Source organism: Phytophthora sojae, assembly GCF_000149755.1.
Source record: "Phytophthora sojae unplaced genomic scaffold PHYSOscaffold_3, whole genome shotgun sequence".
NCBI classification, from domain to species: Eukaryota; Oomycota; class Peronosporomycetes; order Peronosporales; family Peronosporaceae; genus Phytophthora; species Phytophthora sojae.
Window position 1 is genome coordinate 8,290,799 of NW_009258117.1, and position 19,355 is coordinate 8,310,153.

At 57.7% G+C, this 19,355-nt stretch overlaps 7 protein-coding genes across 7 annotated transcripts; 3 read left to right on the forward strand and 4 right to left on the reverse strand.

Annotated features, from left to right (window-relative positions):
• Positions 1–100: 100 nt before the first annotated feature.
• Positions 101–1,612, forward strand: PHYSODRAFT_542747 (hypothetical protein). Its single transcript, XM_009526377.1, has 2 exons — positions 101–742; positions 892–1,612. The coding sequence occupies exons 1-2, from the start codon at positions 140–142 to the stop codon at positions 1,558–1,560; spliced, it is 1,272 nt and encodes a 423-aa protein (XP_009524672.1). The 5' UTR covers positions 101–139; the 3' UTR covers positions 1,561–1,612.
• A 45-nt stretch (positions 1,613–1,657) lies between these two features.
• Positions 1,658–2,431, reverse strand: PHYSODRAFT_488171 (hypothetical protein; the record flags this gene model as incomplete). Its single annotated transcript, XM_009526378.1, has 1 exon — positions 1,658–2,431. The coding sequence occupies one exon, from the start codon at positions 2,429–2,431 to the stop codon at positions 1,658–1,660; it is 774 nt and encodes a 257-aa protein (XP_009524673.1).
• A 1,772-nt stretch (positions 2,432–4,203) lies between these two features.
• Positions 4,204–6,132, forward strand: PHYSODRAFT_492954 (hypothetical protein; the record flags this gene model as incomplete). The annotated part of the gene is made up of 3 exons (XM_009526379.1): positions 4,204–5,464; positions 5,618–5,700; positions 5,902–6,132. The coding sequence occupies 3 exons, from the start codon at positions 4,204–4,206 to the stop codon at positions 6,130–6,132; spliced, it is 1,575 nt and encodes a 524-aa protein (XP_009524674.1).
• Positions 6,133–6,330: 198 nt separating this feature from the next.
• Positions 6,331–9,775, forward strand: PHYSODRAFT_313914 (hypothetical protein; the record flags this gene model as incomplete). Its single annotated transcript, XM_009526380.1, has 5 exons — positions 6,331–6,643; positions 6,749–7,258; positions 7,452–7,860; positions 9,180–9,595; positions 9,672–9,775. The coding sequence occupies 5 exons, from the start codon at positions 6,331–6,333 to the stop codon at positions 9,773–9,775; spliced, it is 1,752 nt and encodes a 583-aa protein (XP_009524675.1).
• A 22-nt stretch (positions 9,776–9,797) lies between these two features.
• PHYSODRAFT_350840 (phosphatidylinositol 3 and 4-kinase-like protein) lies at positions 9,798–13,209 on the reverse strand (the record flags this gene model as incomplete). The annotated part of the gene is made up of 2 exons (XM_009526381.1): positions 9,798–12,808; positions 12,851–13,209. 2 exons carry the CDS (start codon positions 13,207–13,209, stop codon positions 9,979–9,981), a joined length of 3,189 nt encoding a protein of 1,062 aa, XP_009524676.1. The 3' UTR covers positions 9,798–9,978.
• Positions 13,210–15,220: 2,011 nt separating this feature from the next.
• On the reverse strand, positions 15,221–16,522 carry PHYSODRAFT_489146 (hypothetical protein; the record flags this gene model as incomplete). The annotated part of the gene is made up of 2 exons (XM_009526382.1): positions 15,221–15,551; positions 15,801–16,522. Coding segments are annotated over 2 exons (1,053 nt in total), but the record flags the coding sequence as incomplete, so codon positions are not given.
• A 387-nt stretch (positions 16,523–16,909) lies between these two features.
• PHYSODRAFT_365081 (hypothetical protein) lies at positions 16,910–18,718 on the reverse strand (the record flags this gene model as incomplete). Its single annotated transcript, XM_009526383.1, has 1 exon — positions 16,910–18,718. A coding segment is annotated over one exon (1,809 nt), but the record flags the coding sequence as incomplete, so codon positions are not given.
• Positions 18,719–19,355: the final 637 nt, after the last annotated feature.

A 19,355-nucleotide genomic window follows, 5' to 3' on the forward strand; every position in this document is an offset into this window, starting at 1 on the left:
CGTTTATGTAGCCATATCGGGTTTTACGCTATTATGGACTGCGCAGCACCACAGACTTGGCGGTGTGATGATGCTGCAGCGACTAGCACAGCGCGCGCGCCTCCCGGTGCTGCGTCCGCGCCAGCGCCTGCAGCTCCAGATGCGCCTCATCTCGTCCGCCTTCGATGCGCCCGCGCGCGAGCTGAGCGTGTCGGGGCAGCCGAGTCGCGTGGTTTTCGGTGCTAAAGTTGCTGCAACGCAGCTGGGGGCATTAAGTCGCGCCAGCGGAATGCGCAAGGTGCTGCTGGTGCGCGATCGCGACGCCGCCGCCGCCGCGCGCACGCAGTACGCCGAGTTCCTGCTCATGCAGGCGGGCGTGCCGTGCTTCCAGTACACGCTGGAGCGGGACTGCGCGACGCTGGACGGAGTGGACCACGCGGCCGCCACGGCTCAGCGCGTGGGCGCGGACGGAGTCGTGGCCTTCGGCGGCGGCAATGCAATGGACACGGCGCGCGCGGTGGCTGTGGTGCTGGCCAACGGGGGCAGCGCAGCGGACTTTGTAGCCACCGTGGAGGACGATAACGACGAGGTCGACCACGAGCTTAAGTTGCAGCAAGACGAGCGGGCCTTACCCACCATCCCGCTGTTGCTGGTCCCCACCATCGCCGGTAGCGGCGCCGAAGTGGCCAGGAGCACGCTGCTGCTCGACGAGGACGCCGAGACCAAGGTGCTGTTCGCGGCTGGCCGCGACATCGTGCCCGAGGTAAATGGGTCCATGTTGAAGTTGGAAGTTGCCTTTTTTGGGAACAATCTGTGACGTGTGAGAATGCTTTTGGGTTCTGGTTGTTGCTGCAGGCGGTGATCATCGACCCGACCTTGATGCTGACGGTGCCGCTGCGCGCGACGGTGCAGGGCGCGCTGACGACGCTGGGTCAGTGTCTCGAGTCGTACTTGTTGGGTTGCGCTGATGACGCGACGAACGCCTTGGTGCTGGAAGGACTGGAGGCGGTGGCTGGTGCTCTTGCTGCGCCGCTGAAGGAGGGCAAGCTGGACCTCAAGGGCGCCGCACTGCGTGAGCAGTTCGCACAGGCCAGTCTGCTCTCGGGCATTGCGGCCAACTCGTCGGGCACGGGCGCGGCGCAGGCGCTGGCGGTGTCCATGGGCGGCATCTCCGACCTGCCGCACTCGCAGGTGGCCACGGCCTTCCTGCCTTTCGTGTTCGACCGGTATGCGGAGCTGGCGAGCGAGAACGAGGGCGACCCGTTCTTCGACGAGCTGCGCGAGAAGCTGGAGAACGCGGCGGACCGACTCACGGCAGCCAGCGGCTTCCAGGGCGCGAATGTGGCGGCGTGGCTGCGGTACGTTATCACGCGCTTCGACCTGCCGACTGCGTCTACGCTCGAGCTGGACGAGAGCTTGCTCAATGGCCTCGCGGACCGCGCGGACCAGTACCAGGACGATTCCATGCAAGTGGCTCGTAGTGACGACAACGGCGCGATCATGGAGAAGGACGACCTGCGCGCGATCATCGACAGCGCTGTTCTGGTGGTGGAGCCTTCGAAGGAGGACGACGACAAGTGAACTCATTCCTAGACGCAATAACGAATGGGAGACCAAGATTCTCTTTACCACTACTGACTGGTATGCTTGTGTCTGTCTCTCTCGTGGTGCTCGTTCTTCAAGGGATCAACGTGTTTGGGCTCGATCGCCAGCCGGTGTACAGGCCAATGTGGCTAGAGCTGCGCGATTTCCCCACATCGCGGCACTGTTTGACCATTCCAAGCACGAACAGCGCTACTATCGCCATCAGATACACCCACCACATGCCTGGAACTGCGGACAACCAGAACCTGCCGCGGGCGTGATCACGAAAGTGCTCAAGGTCGTTGCTGGGATACTTGCCAGCAAAGTAGCCGACACCCCGCACTGCCATCATGGAGCCTATGAGACTACTAGCGACGATGGCAAACGGCCGCACCAGTAGCCACGAGAGAATGCCTCCAAGCAGGACAACGGCCCCGTCCAGCACTGCACTGGTGTCCCCCGACATCATGCGATAGGGAAGCGACGCTGTAAACGCGTATGCCAGCATAGACCCCACCAGGAACACGCCCAAGGGGAAGAAGGCCAACGCGACGCAGCCGCCAGCGATGCCAACGACGACGAAGCCGATCCACGAAGCTGCGAGCACCCACGCCTTCAAGCCGAACGTGTTCTCGAGCGCCGCCGACACCAACAACCCGCACACGAGGAACCCGCACGCGAAGACCATCGCGCGCAGCAGTCGGAAGCCGTAGAGGCAAACGACGAGCCCCACGATGATCGCGGACTCGGCGACGACACCCGGCTCGATGTGGAGGTGGTCGGGGAAGTAGCCGGCAGAAGGCGAATGCCCACAACAGGCGCCGAAAATGCTGGTCGCAAGCACCAACGCAGCAATAGTCAGACGCATCGCCGCCCTCTTGGTGGTTCTTCTTCTCCTCGCTTTTGGCATTAGGGGAAAATGGTCTGCGACGGGTATCAACAACATGTCCATCAAAAATGGGGGACTTCCTCTTTTTAGGCACTTTTTGGTGAAGTTATTTATTTGTCGGCATAACGGCGAGATCAAGAACGGCAGGATGGCTGCGAATGTTGTGGAACGTGGAGGGCCTAAAGGTGTCGCCGTGCAGGTAGGAGCGAGTACGCGTCAAAATTGATATCAACACGGTCTTACGTCTCTACCGAATGCGGTGTCCAGATGCACGCGTACATTGGCTCACCTCCCGCGAAACCAGGTTCGTACAGTAGCTGTGAAGCCGACTGCCCGGCTCGTTCTCAAATATGCTGAAAAAAACGGTTTTTTTTTACTTTGGGCCTTCAGACAATTCGGCTCTGCGGATGAAAGATGGTAAACAAGTTGAAGTTGCAAATGGTTCGACAGGAGAGGTAGGCAGCAGATATCTGCAGGTGACGAGTTATGAGCTCAAGATTGCTGACGCGTAAGATGCTTACTTGCCAAGTAGACCTTGGGACTGCAAGTAGACCACGTGTACCAGCAGGCAACCGAGGCAGACGTGATGGAGAGATCGCTGCGGCCGCTCGTAGCCGCTTGTGTGGAAGGCGTGAACGCCTCTGTGCTGGCTGTTGGCTCGGCCAAGACGCAAAAGAGTCGAGTTCTTTTCTCCCCCATGCCGGAGCAGAGTCTAGCTGCTGCAGTCTTCCAAACTCTGTTGGACACGCTTCAGCTCAAAGCCTCCACTCTCAGTAGCAGCGGCGCTAGCCATGCAGCAGCAAACGGCGGGATCTCAAGCGCCAGGAAGAACCAAGTTATATCCTCAGCAACTTTCTCGCTTCGAGTATCGTTCGCTGAGCTGTACGAGGAGACAATCACGGTTCGAGGCAGCTCAAAGAATGTTTACCTGCGTGACAGAGCTGGTTGCTAACCAGATGTCCGTCCACTTTTTATCAGGATCTTGTAGCTGCGAGCAGTGATGCCAGACCAGCTCTCTCGATCGAAGACGATCCAGCGCTAGGAAAAACTATCAAGAATTTGACCCAGTCGCCGCCTCTGACATCGCTATCGGAGTTTCGTCGAGTTTTAGACACCGGAATCAATGCAAGACGCAGCACCAACGGTCTCTACGGCAATTCGTCCGAGTTTAGCAGCGCTGTGCTGCGGGTAAACCTCTTTCATTCAACATTGTGTGTAGATTCATCTGGGAATTCACCACTTTTGGTGTTGTTCTTACAGATCTCCGTCAAGCAAACATTCGCCTTCAAAGACGCATCAGCTCAAGAGCTCCTCTCGTTCTTCGACCTCGTGGATCTTCCAGCTACCGATCGTCTTGCACGCGTTAGTATTGACTCTACTGCTGCTGCTCGCCTCCCTCGTGCTAAAGCTGACGAGATTATTTGTTTTGTCATCTGTAGGCTGGATCTGCCGTGCGCTTATCTGAAGGTCCGCTGCTGAACAAGTCCCTGTTCGCACTACTGGAGGTCGTTGAGAGTCTGACGCACAGCAGCGGAGATGAAGTTCCTGTTCGCTACCGAGGCTCGCAGCTCACAACTCTGCTTCAAGACGCACTAGGAGGCAACTGCCTCACCTTCGTGCTAATGTGTCTGAGCCCCGGTGACATGACTGGTTCTACCGCTACACTGCAGCTCGCTAGAATGCTGCCTCGCATCAGCACGTTCCCCGTAGTGAATAACGACATGCTGCGTGGCTTACGGCGCCGCCAGTTCATGGCTCAGAAGCAGATAGCCTCGACGCCCTCCGCGTTGGTAGCAGCTAAGGACGGTGCAACAGGCGAGAAGCAAAACCTAGCGGACTATGAGCGCAGACTCCACGATCTGGAGGGCAGGCTGGCCCAAAACGCACTGGAGCGGCGAGTGCTGCGCGAAGACAAGGACGTGCTGACAGCTCAGCTCGGAGAGCTGCGCGCCAAGTACCGCGAACTGTTCGACAACGAGCTCTCACTGCGCACTGAGCTGCTGGCATGCGAGCAAGAGAAGCTGGCGCTGAGCAAGGCGTTCGTCGCCTTTCAACTGGAGCGCGACACTCAGGTGCAGCAGCTCGACAGCGACAAGTTCGAGGTCGAGACGCGGCTGCTCAAGGCCGAGCAGCTCGTTGTGGAGATCCAGCAGGACGACACCACCAAGGCCGCACAGATCCAGGATCTGTGCGCCAAGATGAACGAGCTCGTGGCTGACAAGACCCGACTCGGAGGCGAGTTAACTCTGCTGCAAAAGGCGGTTCGAGCTGCCGAGAGCGCGCTTAACGCGGAGGCCAAGAAGAACCAGCAGCTCAGCCTCGAGCTCATCGTGGCGGTGAACCAGAAGCAGAAGTGTCAAGGCGAGATGGAAGCGCTCGCCGCTCAGTTGCGCTCACGCCAAGCTCAAGTCGACGCGCAGTTGAAAGAGTGCACGCAGCTTCGGTCGGACAACGAGGCGCTGCGTCAAAGTGCCGCCGAGTATGACGAGAAGCTCGAGGCTATGCGCAAGGACGTTGTGCGACGAGAGTTAGAGCTGGAGCGCGCGGAGCTGGCGGTTAAGAAGGAGCAGCTTGAGACGCAGCAGGCTGGACGAGATGCTGATAGCAAACATGAACGCTCAGTTAAGCAGCTGAGTGACGAGCTGGTAACCCAACGCGCAGCATTTGCAGCGGACAAACGCTCACTAGAGCTGCAACTGGAGCGAGTTCAACACGATCTGGCTCGAGAAACTCGAGACAAACAGCAAGCGATGGCGTCTTTAAAGGCCAAACATGAGGAGAACGAAGAACTGCTGCTGGCTTTGGAGCGCGCGCGGCATGACGCGCACGCGCAACTCGAGACGTTCCGATTGAAGCTCGCGCTGCTTCAGCAGTCGAGCAACAATGTCGAAGGAGCGGGCGAGTCTGCTTCTGGTGCTGGACTTCAAGCGTTGAGGGAGCTGCTGGTCTCATACCAAATGCGCGAAAGAGAACTGCGGGACGAACTCAGCAGCGCACGAAGCGCGAGCGTGCGTCTAGCCCGACACCTTCGAGATCCCTCTATACACGCTACCGAGCCACCACAAAAAAGCAACGAAAACGAGAAAGATGGAGCTCAAGAACACGGAGAGGGGCCGACTGAAACGGGAGAAGTTGAGCAACTGCGTGAACGTCTCGCTGCTGCAGAGCAACAAGTAGCGTCGGAGATGAAGCAGCGGACAGAGCAAGCGCTGGCGCTGGCAGAGCTTGAAGCGCGGAATGTAGCTCTAGTTCAGGAGCAGAAGGAGAGAAAGCGGGCGGGGCAGACTGCGCCAGCTCAAGACAGCGAAATTGGCGTCCGCGCTATCACCGAAATGCACGCGGCACTGGCGCGTCAACTGGAGGAAGTGCGCCGACTCACGCTCCAACAACAGCAGCAGCAGCAGCAGCAAAACCAGCGCGTTGACACTGCAACTCCTCCACCTTCACAGCCTCAAACCAGCTCGAATAATCCATCAGACGCCAGTGAGCTGGAGTCGCTTCGGGCAGCCAAAGCTCAACTCGAATCGCGGTTATCAAGCAGCAAGGCTCAGTGGATGGCGCTTCTGGAGCAGGTGGAGCGACGCTGTGCCGAGCTGTTCACCAAGAACGTCATGCTCACCGAGGACAACGAGAATCTCCGGCAACATCTCACCAAGGCGCGCATGAAAGCTCCTCGATGATGGAAACGGACGTTGCATCATCGCGCTGAGGAACCACTTAGCACGTTCTCACTTGACGGTTCGTGCGTGGTGTAAAAATGTCCGCCCTGCACGAACTGCGTTTAGACTGCGGGGTTCTGGTTAACCTCAATAAAAGTAGATTGCATTTCAGCAGTTCGCAGGTGGATCAACTGGAAGGTGGACCTGAAGAGGACGTTGATGGAGTCCCCGTCGCAGTATGTGGATCTGTCTTCTTGGGGCTTCAGGCTGTGGTGGTTCATCCTGCTCTCGGTTCATCTTGTGACCTTCGGGTACAACGCGTCCAATGGTCTGTTCTACTATGAGCTCGAGTCGACCTACCTGTACGCGTGTCTGATCTACTCGGGTATCGGAATGCCTGCTGAAGCCCACCATACGATCGCAAACGTGAACATTGCCATGGCCGGAATGCATGGCGTGTGCGTCTTACTGATGATGACTGGGTCTCTGCGGCACCGCAAGCTGGTATTTTACCCTTGGCAGCAAGAAACGGGTACGAATGGGCTCTCCAACAAGCCACTGGGGCTCAAGAACAGGAGCACAAGCTCTTCGCGACTGTAATCTGCAAAATTCCACACCATTCGACTGTACTCGAAAGTGTGGGGCCGGGAGGGCGTACTGGGCGTGAATGGGAGCAACTTCCACGCCATTCTCGCGGCTCGTGAACTATTGGAGACGGCACTTCAAACCGTGCAAGCGTATCGGATGAGTTGGCTCCTGCCTCGCATGCTGTTCAACCGCTTCTACCTGATCCTGCTGGTGCTCAACTGCTGGTCTTCGGTGGCGATTTACTCGCGGTTGTTCCGCTGGAATGAGGTTCGCAAAAGGCTTGCGTGTCTGATGTGCGACTGCATCCTCGATCTCGTGTCTTGCATCGGTGTGCCACTGACGGTAGTACTGAGTTACATCGACGACTTCGACCCCAAAATCCAGGGCTTTCCCCTACTAATCTGGTACGACGACGTGTGGTCTGCCAGCGTGCTGAACGAGTTTCAAATGGTCGTCGTTGTGTCTTGGTCGGACCTGGCGAGTCGAACGATCTTCTCGTTTGGTTTAATCATGACCACTACGAGCATGAAGAAGCTGCTGCGTAGAGCGAGTTCGGCCAGTAAGAGACGCATCGTCTGTGCTGCTAACAGCGTTCGGATCCGAGACAAGATGAACGCCGTCGGCCCCACGCAGCTAGAATTTGCTTCCGATCTAACGGCTATCAGAAGCGGTAGCGGCTGCTACAGCAAAACAGGCCTACGCACTCAATGTGGGTAGGTTTTCTTGCGGCTGATCCATCTCCTGGGGGTTAGTGGTGCTTGCTCTGCACATCCAAGCCTCGTGTCAACCGGAAGTGCCCCAATGCGTCTTGCAGGTTCATCCGTGGGCCCTGTCGGAGCCGGCGTGCTACCTCGCAGTCCTCGATTGCTATCGACTTGGGATATCGGGCAGTAACGACGAAGTTGAGGCCAAATGGAGCGAGTTCGACCGATCGACAGTCGTGACGCTGGTGATCCGTCATTGCCCCGCGCTGGAAGTCCCGGACATGATAGGTGACTTCCACTTGACCACAGGGATCAAGCTGTACAACTCGACCATCAACCACTGGGGGGAACCTGCTGCGCTTACAATCGCAAATCATCCCGAGCTGATTTGGTCCTACTTGGTACGGGTTGATGTGACCGATGGCATTATACCAGTCCAGGGATCGGACAATATACAGTCAAACCTGTTTATATGAGGCCCTGTTGGTGACCATCTACTACAATGACTCATATAAAATGGACTCAGCTAAAACAATTATGTGGTGCACGTAAAGAAATCGTGCATAGTTCGCTGCCGCTTTGCCTTCACCGTAGTCTCTCGAACCAAAGCGGTCACGGTCTGTAAAGCTCTTCGTTCTCTCAGTCTGCTCTCCGCATTGCAGCAGAAATGCAGCCAGCTCCATGCAGTGTCTCAGAGCAATGGCAGGTTGAACTGCGGTTTCCTGTTCCTCCTCTTCCTCCTAAGCGCTCCGCCAGCTCATGCGCCTTCAGCAGGAGCACGTCGTCCGCCATCGCCGTTTTAGCTTCGTTCTGAAAGAAAAATTCCCTCAGTTCCCGCTCGAACTGAGGGAATTTTTCTTTCAGAACGAAGCTATGAGTACGCTGAGTAATGTTAGCATGAATAGTAGAGTATATGAGTACGCTGAGTAATGTTAGCATGAATCGTCATGGCACTTATCCCCGATGGTTAGCGAGTCTTTACCCCTAACTGTACGTGTCCGAACATGATTGACGGTCTTCCTAGTGTCTAAAGCGAAAGTGGCCAGACAGAAGCATCGACGAGCAATGTTGGAGACTCGGTTGGGGTACCTCTCCCTCTTTCATGACGTCTGTTGCCAAGGACACAAGCCAAGTTATTATCACCGACGTAGGTACCGCAGTAACGCTGCAGCTCTGAGGTCTAAGTGTCTCCCCTCCTACGCATACGAAGTCTTTTCGCACGTAGTCGCAGTATCTGCTCAAATTTATTACGTATACACGTTGGTGCCATTACGTGGCTGTAATAGGCTTCTATAGGTCAGTTAATTAAGCTCAAATAGAAGGCCACTTAACCCCCCCCATTACGTGGCTGTAAAGAAAACAGAAGTGCAGCCCTGCGGACCTCAAGGCTACTCTCATGGAGAAAACCATAGCTCGATAAGAGAGCAAGTCTACGTGTACTTAATTCGGTTGTTCAGCGCCATCGACCCCTCGACGCGAAACGTGAAAAAAACTGAGACTCGATTAAGTACTGACGATGGATTGGGGTCTGATGACCAGCGAAGTGCTATTAAGGCTGTCAGAAGTATTCAATAGGCAACAGCCACGGAAAAAGGAGAGGAAAACTAGCGTATGGTGCTCTTTAATATCGTAAGAGAAGGTAGGGGCAGTTTTTCTTCCTGAACAATATTGACAATAAATAGTGGATATTGATGACATCGCTACAATACAATATTGATGCCCAACAATATTGCAATTTTATAATATCATTTTTTATTTTCCGATACCAGTCTTCAGATTTCTGTACGATCTTGAATTTTCACATACGAGCATCCACGATCTCGACTCGAAATGGTTAATGGGGACGACCATTTATCTGGAATACTCCCAGCTCACGGCCGTACCTCCAGTGCTGTTGCGTTTGGAGCCTTTTAGTCTCTCGTTAAGGGGGAACGCAATCTCCGAGCTCCCACCAGAGGTTTTTGAGGTCACGGGCATGACGTACTTGAACGTTGGAGGGCTACCAATACAAGAACTTCCCCGTAACGTCAGTCGTCTCTCGCCACAGTTGGTTTACATGAACATGGCGAACACAAACATCTCGTTTTTCTGGCAGTGGGTCGACCCATTCGTGGAGAGGAGACTGGGTCAACCCGTCGTGTCCCTGGCGATGCGAGAGACCCCATATTGCTCCGATCTCGATGAAATCATCGGTGGGGGGGGCCGATTCCTTCACCGTTCCACCGTCGCCGGGGTTTTCGGCATTGTTGATGGATCCGTCCAACGAAGAAATGATCAGAACCTTCGTCAACTGCACGCAAGTTGCTGAAGGCTTCGGTAACGCGTATCCGATCACTTTTGAAGACAGCATCAATGCACTCGAAGCAACTTAGCGCTAACCACTAGCGACCGAACAAAACTAACGTGCTAGATTAGTTTGGATAAAACCTAGCGAGTGAAAAACTACCAAATGATGAATGCACCTGTCGCCACTAAATACTTACAGGCGGCACTGGCGCTATAGTTCAGCTACTATCGAGCAGTAGCTGCATATAGTGAGGTCTTGGAAATAACGTGTCGACTTCGACGTCGACGTCTACGGATGAATGTTGTTGCTGCGCAACTGGAACGAGTCGTACTGCCGCGTTCCCCACGCGTTGTAGCTCTTGCGCAGCAGGTGGTCCGCGCGGTGCCGGATCTCTCGCCGCGACAGCCCAACGCATAACCGCGTGCGCATATCGGCGATAACGCGTGCCAGCTTCGCGCCGTGGAAGCAAGGGAAAGGAGAATGCTGACCCGTAGTCTGCAGCAGCGCAGCGATCTCGGACTGGTACTTCTGGAGCACCACGAAGCCCTCGCACAAGCAGTTGCGGAAGTGCTTGTAGCCAGGAGACCCCAGACCTCCCATCACGTCGACCATCTCCTTCGTGAGCTTGAATGGGGCGTCCTCCACGCTGAACATGCCGCCGGGTGCGATGCCCAGGATGAAACCAAAGTCGATGTGAATCACGCGGCCCTCGGCACTGAGCAGAATGTTGCCGTTGTGGCGATCCTTGAGTAGCAGCACGTAGCTCACAATGGAGTACGCGGCCATGCTCTCAATGAATCGGCGCTGAGCTGCAATGAACTCCGGGCTTGAGGGTGCGCCGTAGACGCTGCGGAAGTATTCAGACAGTTTGCCACCCGCGAACGTCTTCTTCAGATGGTCCAGCGAGCAGGCATCGGTAATCGTCTCTAGTAACCCGATGTTCGCTCCAGTCGCGACGATCCGGTAAGTGCGCAGCCACAAGTGCGGCGCCTCGAACTCGAAGATGGACTTGAGCTTATGAATGAGCTGCATCGTGAACACTTCCTGACGCAAATCGTCGTTCGTCTTGACAATCACCGAGAAGAGGTTCCAGCCGGGCAGCTTGCCCATAGGCGACTCACTCTGGATGCGCGCCTTGCGTTCCTCCCAGCTCTCGCCAAACACCTTACTGTCATACACGAAGTTCTCGACTCCTCGACGTCCAGCGCGTGCTCCAGCTCCCATCTTGCTGCCTCGGCTGGGTTGCGGCAAGTGTGGCATCATGCTACTATGGCGCCTGCTACTAGCTGGTGCCGATGTCTGTCGACTGCTAGTTGGTAGAGTCATGTGGCGCCCCCGACCTTCACCTCTGTCGCTGTCCTCTTCCTGGTCATTCAACGAAGGTTCACCCCCATGAAGCGGAGCGAGATCATTCGGACAGCTAGCAGGGACAGCGATCGTGCTAGTTGGAGTTGGCGTTGCTAGAGTCGAGCTGCTGCACGGGGATAGCATCGTCTCCCCGCTTGACGAAACAACCGAGGCTTCGATCTCATCCAGAACCGCCGACTCGAAGAACGTCGAGTTGCGCGGGTGAGAGCTACACACAAACGGACGGAGTCGATCCGTGTCAGCGTCGTCGAGACCAATCGCACCAGCGCTTTGAACGGGAACGGTTTCCACGAAAATGAGGGTCGGCGCGCGCATCTTCGTAGAGAAGACCTTGCCTTCCGTCGGCGGGATGCGCACAACCTGGTACAGCTCATCCGACGCCGCGCTCAGCGGATAAAGAGCTGAGGACTGCAGCGTGTTGTTCAATGTCTCCAACTCGCCCGCCAGGAATTTCCCGCGGTCCGAAACTGGCTGAATGTGACGCAGACGTTCACTGATGGCCGCCAGCGACTGCACGAAGCTCACTTGCTCCAGCACCAGCGATTCAATCCCAGCTCCTGGCGTATCGTCCGACACGCTGCTTCCCTCGACCTCCAATGAGTCGTACAGGATGCTGGACTGGAACTCACACAGCTCGATTCCTGAGGCTGCCAACTCTGCGGCGCAGTTCTCGAACTGCGGCACGTTCTTCGCGTTCAGCCAGCGCTCAATCATCGAGTCAGGCTCCAGCGAGATGAGTTTCTCCATGTCGGCGTTGATCTGCCGCAGGTCGGTCAGGATCTGCGCTAGCTGGTGCTCGGGGCAGTCGGCAAACACCAGGTCCTTCCAGATACTGAACATGTGCGAGCTGTCGGGCGACGTGGTGTTCGGGTAGATGAAGCCGAGCAGCGACAGCAGCGTGTGCGGGTGCAGGTTGTGGTAGCTGCCGTCGCACACGGAGGCCTGCGCGTGCCAAATGGTCTGCAGCGCGATACGCGGAGATCGTCGACAAATGGCGCGAATGTAGCGCTGCAGGTAGAAGAGCTGGGCCCCGCAGCGAGGAGCTGGCTCGGCGTCGAGACACTGCACCAGGTGCAGCAGTTGGTACCACAGATTCTCCACGCGATCCACGCACGTCTCGGCGTAGAACGGGAGCCGCTCGCACGCCACGCGGAACAGGTGCGGCTTCTTCCTCGTCTGGTACAGGATCTTGATGGTGCGGTTGAGCGTCATGGGGCCGTGTCGGAGCTTGTGCAGCGTCCTGGCCAGCATGTCTCCGCCCTGGTTCCTGCGCGCAGCAGCGGCCGCGTCCGTGCGCGCGACGAGCGCGTCCATGGAGATGCCTCGACTGGCCATGGGGCCCAGGAACCGCTTGGTCGAGCGGAGGTACCCGATGAACTCCTGTCGCTGCGCGCAGTGGTCGCAGCAGCGCCGCGCCGCGCGCAGTCCGAGGTGCTGCAGTCGGATGCCGTTGCTGCAGTGTCGGGCACAGAACGCGCGCGCGCAGGAGCCGCACACCACGCGGCGCGCCACGAGCGGACGGAAGCGGACGCAGCACTCGGAGCAGCCCGCGTCCCCCACAGCCAGCGCCTGGCCGTACGTCAAGTCCGACGGCGCCGACATGACGGACGTCACGTCGGAACCTGCCGCCGGCCGGTCACCGACAAGAGACGACGGGAACGCGCAAGGTGTCGGCGGCGGCAGACTGCCCGTGGACGAGTCCGTCAGTGCCGGTGCCGGCATGATCCTGCGTCCGCCGTCATCGTTGTTGCTGCTGCTGTTGTTGTTATTATTGTCGCTTGATACTGCCGGCATCAGGTCGGCCGAGCTCGAGCTCTTGGTGCGCTGCAGAGCCTGCTCCAGATGCTGCAGCCAGCCCTCGCGCTCACGCGCCGACTCGGCCGAGCACAGCAGCAGCCGCTTGGACGTCGTGCGTACGGCGAAGGCGTGCGGGTACCGGCCGAGAGCGGTGCGGCCGTCCCAGGGCTCGACGGCTTGGACCCAGACTTCTCCGCGCAGCTGCGAGTCCGTCTCGGCACTCTCCTTGCTCCGGTACCAGCGCAGACGCGCGCCCTGCAGCACGCAGAAGCGCCACGAGCCCATGTAGACGCTGCTCGAGTAGCGCTTGCGGAGGTACCCGCCGAAGAGGCGTCCGGGCTGTTGCGGCGGCATTGCCCCCGTCTTGTCGGCCGAAGCCGGCAGCTCCGTCGTGGTGCCGGCCATCTCTCCGGCTGCTGTCGTCGGATGCCGTCAGGTCGGCGGCGGCGGAAGATTTGTGAGCGCTGCCGTTCCGAGACGGAGACGGAAACGGAGAGAGAGCAGGGCGTCAGTCCGACGTGACGACCAAGCGGCGGGCAGGCAGCCTGATTCTCCTCCTTTCGCTCAATGAGCTGCCGGTTGTCGGTTGTCAGCAGCGGCGTCGGTTGTCGGTGTACCCCTGTGGCTGCCGACGGAGGAACCTCACGGGGGTGAGCGGGGCGAAGAAGCGAATCGAAGGCGGTGACCGCTCTTCCTCTTCCTTCCTTCCTTCCTTCCTTCCTTCCTTCCTTCCTTCCTTCCTTCCTTGCTCTTGCTTGGGCGTGTGCGGAATGCGGGCCGGCAGGAGAAATTCAGTGCAGTCACAGCAAGAGACGAGCCGGTGTCGGATTTAGTGGGAGCGACATACAAACGCCAAGTCAACTGGCTGTCAACAACAGGGCGGACCAGCCAGGCGAAAGGAGAAATCTGCACACGCCCATGAGCAGCGCAGTTCCTGACAGGAACTTCCTGTCGGCGTTGCTGCCGTCAACACCCAGCTCGCCTTGGGTCGCTGCTGAGGCTTGTGCATTCTGCGCGGTCTGCAAGGACATGTATTTGTGCCGGCCGACCAGATGGGGGCTGTCAAACGGGGGTGGGCGGCACATCTGAGACCTTGATCTCGACCTGCAGGGTCCGCAGGGCCAGCGGAGCCTTTCAAGTGTAGCCATTTCGCTCTCCAGGGGTACAGTACATGCTGCAAGCTCGTTCTCTCCTTGCGCAGCTACAAACAGCAGCGCAAGATCCCAGTTACCTGGGGGTCACAATGCTATTACCATCACTCACGGAAACCTGCCAGACGCCCACGAGCAGCGATGCACCTGAGGTGCCATCTCGGAGCGAATGTTTTGGAACGACAATGATACAAGTTTTGTGTTCAAAAACAACGTGCAAGTTGTTGGGGAAAGGGAAAGCTTACAAACCCGATGTGAGCAAAGTTCCCCAGGCGAGGGAGGGGTAGCTTTGAGTCAGCAGCAACTTTCCATTCTATCGGACTCCAGCTCGCGGATTCATTTCAAACTTCATCCAGATCTTCGTGATGCGCGAGTTAAATGTCTACTGGGAGCGATCAGTGGTAACTACAAGCGATCGCACAAGGTACGAGTTGCAAGCCATCGTTGTGATCCAAAAAAACTTTATTCCTCGAATTACCAAGTGCTTCCATCGCACGGCACGACGTCCTATCATAGGCTTCAAGTTTCTGAGGTGCGCGATTTGCGGGGACCGATATTTACAAGTACAAGTACTGTTGTCGAGCTCAAGGTCTCATGGTTTACATTTGATGCCAATGTTGAGGCAACACAAAATGAGCAGGAAGTCCACTTGAAGAGCGATGCTCTATCCTGTGCACCGGCAAACGGTTTTGATCAGAATTGACGGCACTCCGTGTGATATTTTGTTACATGTACATGTATTTTATTGTCCGGGTACGTCTTCTACATTAGTGTCGCGTTTCTTATCAAAACACAGTCTACTCCAGAAGATGACCTGCGTTTCTTGTTGCCTTAGTAAGGCAGCCTTACACGTGCCGATACTGTACTGTACACATGCAGTCAAATCTTCACCTGGATACACTTCAACGAGAACAACGCAAGTGTGGCGTTTTCTATTGCTCGTTGTTACCGCCACAATAACCAAGAACGATTTTTTTATTCTTGCGTGCAAGGCTGCGTAGCATGAGGACACACGCTACAGCAGCAACGCCTCTGTGGATAAAGTAAGGAAAGACCATGGAGAGTACCCTACGTATCGAATTGAAAAGACATCAACTTGTTCTAGCTCAATCTTGCTCTAGCACAATCTAAAACGTCAATACGCTTCACGTGAGATCTAACGCGTAGCCTTCAACGAAACAAACAAGGGTGCCAGTGCCATTGCTGACGCCCGCTTAGTTCCTCCTGCGGCGGATGTTGCACTTGGAAGTGGAAGTCGTGGCAGTCGACGTGTACATGGACTCCTTGGTAGCAGCGTCCGACTTGACTGCCGTGGGGTCAGCCTCGCCGCCAATCTCCGACTGCATGACGCTCTCATCGGACGAGACCTCCTGCTCCTGCTTGGAGCCCGACTCCTTCTTCTCCGACTTGTCGTCACCCTTCGACGACTTCGATGAATTGTCCTTGCTCTCCTCCTTGTTGTCACCGTTCGAAGACTTGGACGAAGTCTTCTGCTCTTCGTCACCGCCGCCATTGTTCTCGTCGGTAGACTTGGAAGCTGTTTGGCTCCACGTCTTACTGTCGGCGTTGTCGTTACCACCTTCAACGCTACCCTCAGTCGAGGAGGCAGTGGATTCCTGCGTCTGCTGAGACGGAGTGTTGCCATCATCGTTGTTGCCGCTCGATTCAGTGGGCGAATCCGGAGACACCGTGCCCGGCAATTCCTCCGAGGTGCTGCCCTCCGAAGACGTCGAAGGGGTTGAAGGCGTCGAGGGGGTCGATCCCTGGCTCGGCGTCGAACCACCAGCCTTCGACACGTCCTGGTTCAGGTGGATGTCGCTCTCCGAGTACTGACACAAAGGAGGCGACGGACCGTCGCCCAGCATCGAAGGCTCGCCGTCGGCGTTGCCCTGCGACCACTGACAGATCTTCACCTTCTTGCCGCTCGACTTGACCCAGATGTTGCTCAGCGTGGCCTCGTCCTTCCAGTTCTTGTTGACCGTCACCACGGCGTTGTCCGGGTTCACGATGTACACGTTCGACACGTCCACCTTGCGCTGCTTGTCGCCGCACGTGCCGCACGAGCGGTAGAGCTTGCTGATGTCCTCGCCGTAGAAGCCGTCGATCTTGACGGTACCGAAGCCGTTGTGCTGGATGACCTTGTCGTCGGCCGAGCGAGCGCCGCCGCCCGTGACCGTCGTGACACTGGAGGCGGTGCCGCCCTTGACGCTCAGCGCGTCCTCGCACACGTCGTCCCACCAGACGTTCTCAATGGTGCAGTCGTGCTTATCGCAGTGGACGCCCTCCATTTGGTTCTTGCCGATGATGACGTTCTTGAGCGTCGAGCCGGGCTCCATCTTGAACACGGCCGTGTCGGCGCCGCTCTCGGTTTGACCCTCGCACGAGACGTCGGAGCGTTCGTACGTCTTCATCTTGCCGTCGAACACCTCGCCAGCCTTGACGATGCGAGCTTCAGCGAACTGGACGGTGCCGGCGCTGGTGGGCCAGGTGCCGTCCGGGACGGATCCGCCGCTGGTAGATGGCTTAGTGCTGCCACCGCCAGTACCGGTAGTTTGGCTGCCGGTGGAGGATGCCGGAGTCTCCGATGTGTCGCTGCCGGTGGAGGACGTAGCAGGTGTAGTGGTATCGCTGCCTTCATCGGTCTCGCTTGACTCGGACGAGGTCGTAGGCGTGTTGGACCAGGACGTCTGGCTACCGGCAGAAGACACCGCGGGGGTGTCTGCGTTGTTCTCATCACTACCGGCATCGTCATTGCCGGCAACTTCACTGCCGGCAACGTCGTCGTTCGACTCCGACGAGGTGATGGGGGCTTCCGTCGACTGGGTTTGAGAAGTGCTGCTGCCTTCCGAAGGCGACGTCGGGGTCGACGGCTTGCTCGGACTCGAGGCTCCAGCCTTAGAAATGTCCTGGTTGATATGGATATCGCTGTCCGTGTACTGACACAGAGGCGGAGAGGGACCGTCGCCGACGTTCTTCGGGTCCTTGCTGCCCTGCGACCACTGGCACACCTTGACATCGTCCTTGCCGTTCGAAGTCTTCACCCAAATGTTGCTCAGAGTGGCCTTGTCGCCGTAGTTCTTGTTCACCGTAACAACGCTCACCAACGGGTTCACGGCGTACACGTTCTTCAGCGTCACGGTACGAGGAATGTCGCCACAAGTACCGCACGAGCGGTAGAGCTTGCCGAACTCCTCAGCGTAGAAGCCGTCGATGTTGACCGTACCCTGGCCGTTGTGCTGCACCACCTTGTCCGAGGCAGATTTCGCGCCACAGTTCGTCACGGTGGTCACACTGGAAGCAGTACCGCCCTTAATGCTTAGCGCGTCCTCGCACACGTCGTCCCACCAAACGTTCTCAATGGTACAGTCGTGGTCGTCACAGTGCACCCCCTCCTTCTGGTTCTTGCCGATGATGGCGTTCTTGAGGGTGCCGCCAGCCTCCACGAGGAAGACAGCGGTGTCCTTCTGGCCCTCGCCGCCCGTGCACGTGATGTCGGAGCGGTCGAACGTCTGCATCTTACCGTCAAAGACCTCACCGGCCTTGATAACGCGGGGCGCCGTGAACTTGACGGATCCCGTACTGGTAGGCCATGTGCCGTCCGGAAGAGTTCCGCCCGCAGAAGAAGAGGGAGTGGTCTGAGATTGAGTCTGGCTGCCTGCCGAGGTAGACGAACCCTGCGTGGTTTCACCACCAGAAGTCTCACTGCCGGTCGAAGTGTTTTCACCGTCGTCTCCTCCCTTAGAGACACTCGTCTCCTCGTCACCGCCGTTGTCGGTACCGCTCGACTCGGTAGTCGGCGTTTCAGAGGTCTGACTGCCACCGACAGTCTGAACGGGGGCATCTTCGCCACTCTCACCAGCATCGCTAGCAGGGGCGGGGGTAGTCGGCTCGGACTCGGAAGTACTGCTGCCCTCCGAAGGCGTCGAAGGGGTTGAAGGCGTCGAGGGGGTCGATCCCTGGCTCGGCGTCGAACCACCAGCCTTCGACACGTCCTGGTTCAGGTGGATGTCGCTCTCCGAGTACTGACACAAAGGAGGCGACGGACCGTCGCCCAGCATCGAAGGCTCGCCGTCGGCGTTGCCCTGCGACCACTGACAGATCTTCACCTTCTTGCCGCTCGACTTGACCCAGATGTTGCTCAGCGTGGCCTCGTCCTTCCAGTTCTTGTTGACCGTCACCACGGCGTTGTCCGGGTTCACGATGTACACGTTCGACACGTCCACCTTGCGCTGCTTGTCGCCGCACGTGCCGCACGAGCGGTAGAGCTTGCTGATGTCCTCGCCGTAGAAGCCGTCGATCTTGACGGTACCGAAGCCGTTGTGCTGGATGACCTTGTCGTCGGCCGAGCGAGCGCCGCCGCCCGTGACCGTCGTGACACTGGAGGCGGTGCCGCCCTTGACGCTCAGCGCGTCCTCGCACACGTCGTCCCACCAGACGTTCTCAATGGTGCAGTCGTGCTTATCGCAGTGGACGCCCTCCATTTGGTTCTTGCCGATGATGACGTTCTTGAGCGTCGAGCCGGGCTCCATCTTGAACACGGCCGTGTCGGCGCCGCTCTCGGTTTGACCCTCGCACGAGACGTCGGAGCGTTCGTACGTCTTCATCTTGCCGTCGAACACCTCGCCAGCCTTGACGATGCGAGCTTCAGCGAACTGGACGGTGCCGGCGCTGGTGGGCCAGGTGCCGTCCGGGACGGATCCGCCGCTGGTAGATGGCTTAGTGCTGCCACCGCCAGTACCGGTAGTTTGGCTGCCGGTGGAGGATGCCGGAGTCTCCGATGTGTCGCTGCCGGTGGGAGAGGCCGGAGTCTCCGACGTCTGACTGCCGACAGTCGAAAAGGTGATCGGCTCTTGCTTCCAGGATTCGTCGTTCGACTCGGACGTCTTACTTGATTTCGATGAGCCAACGTCATTGTTGTCGTCATCCGACTTTCCACTCTTCCCCGACGTAGCGGGCGCCTCGGTAGAATAGGTGTCGGATTTGTCATCCTTACCACCGTTGCTGTCCCCATCAGACTTTTTGCTTGACCCCCACGACGGAGAAGGGCCTTGGCTCCAATAGTTTCCGGAGCCCTGCTGCCACGAGTTGGAGACGTCTTTGCCGGAGCCCTCCTTGGAGGGCGCCTGGGCCCACGAACTCGCAGGCGCGTCCTTCTTGTAGTCCGACTTGTCAGACTTTTTGTCCTCCGTGTTCTCGCTGTCGTCGGACTTCTTGCTCGCCTCCCAAGTGGCCGGGGCGTCCGTGGACTGCTGTTGCTGCGTGACAGAGTCACCACCATTGTACTGTGCAGCGTCACCCCAGGTGTCCTCTGCTAAGGCTGCGCCGAGGGTGGTGCTAAGCAGCACCACC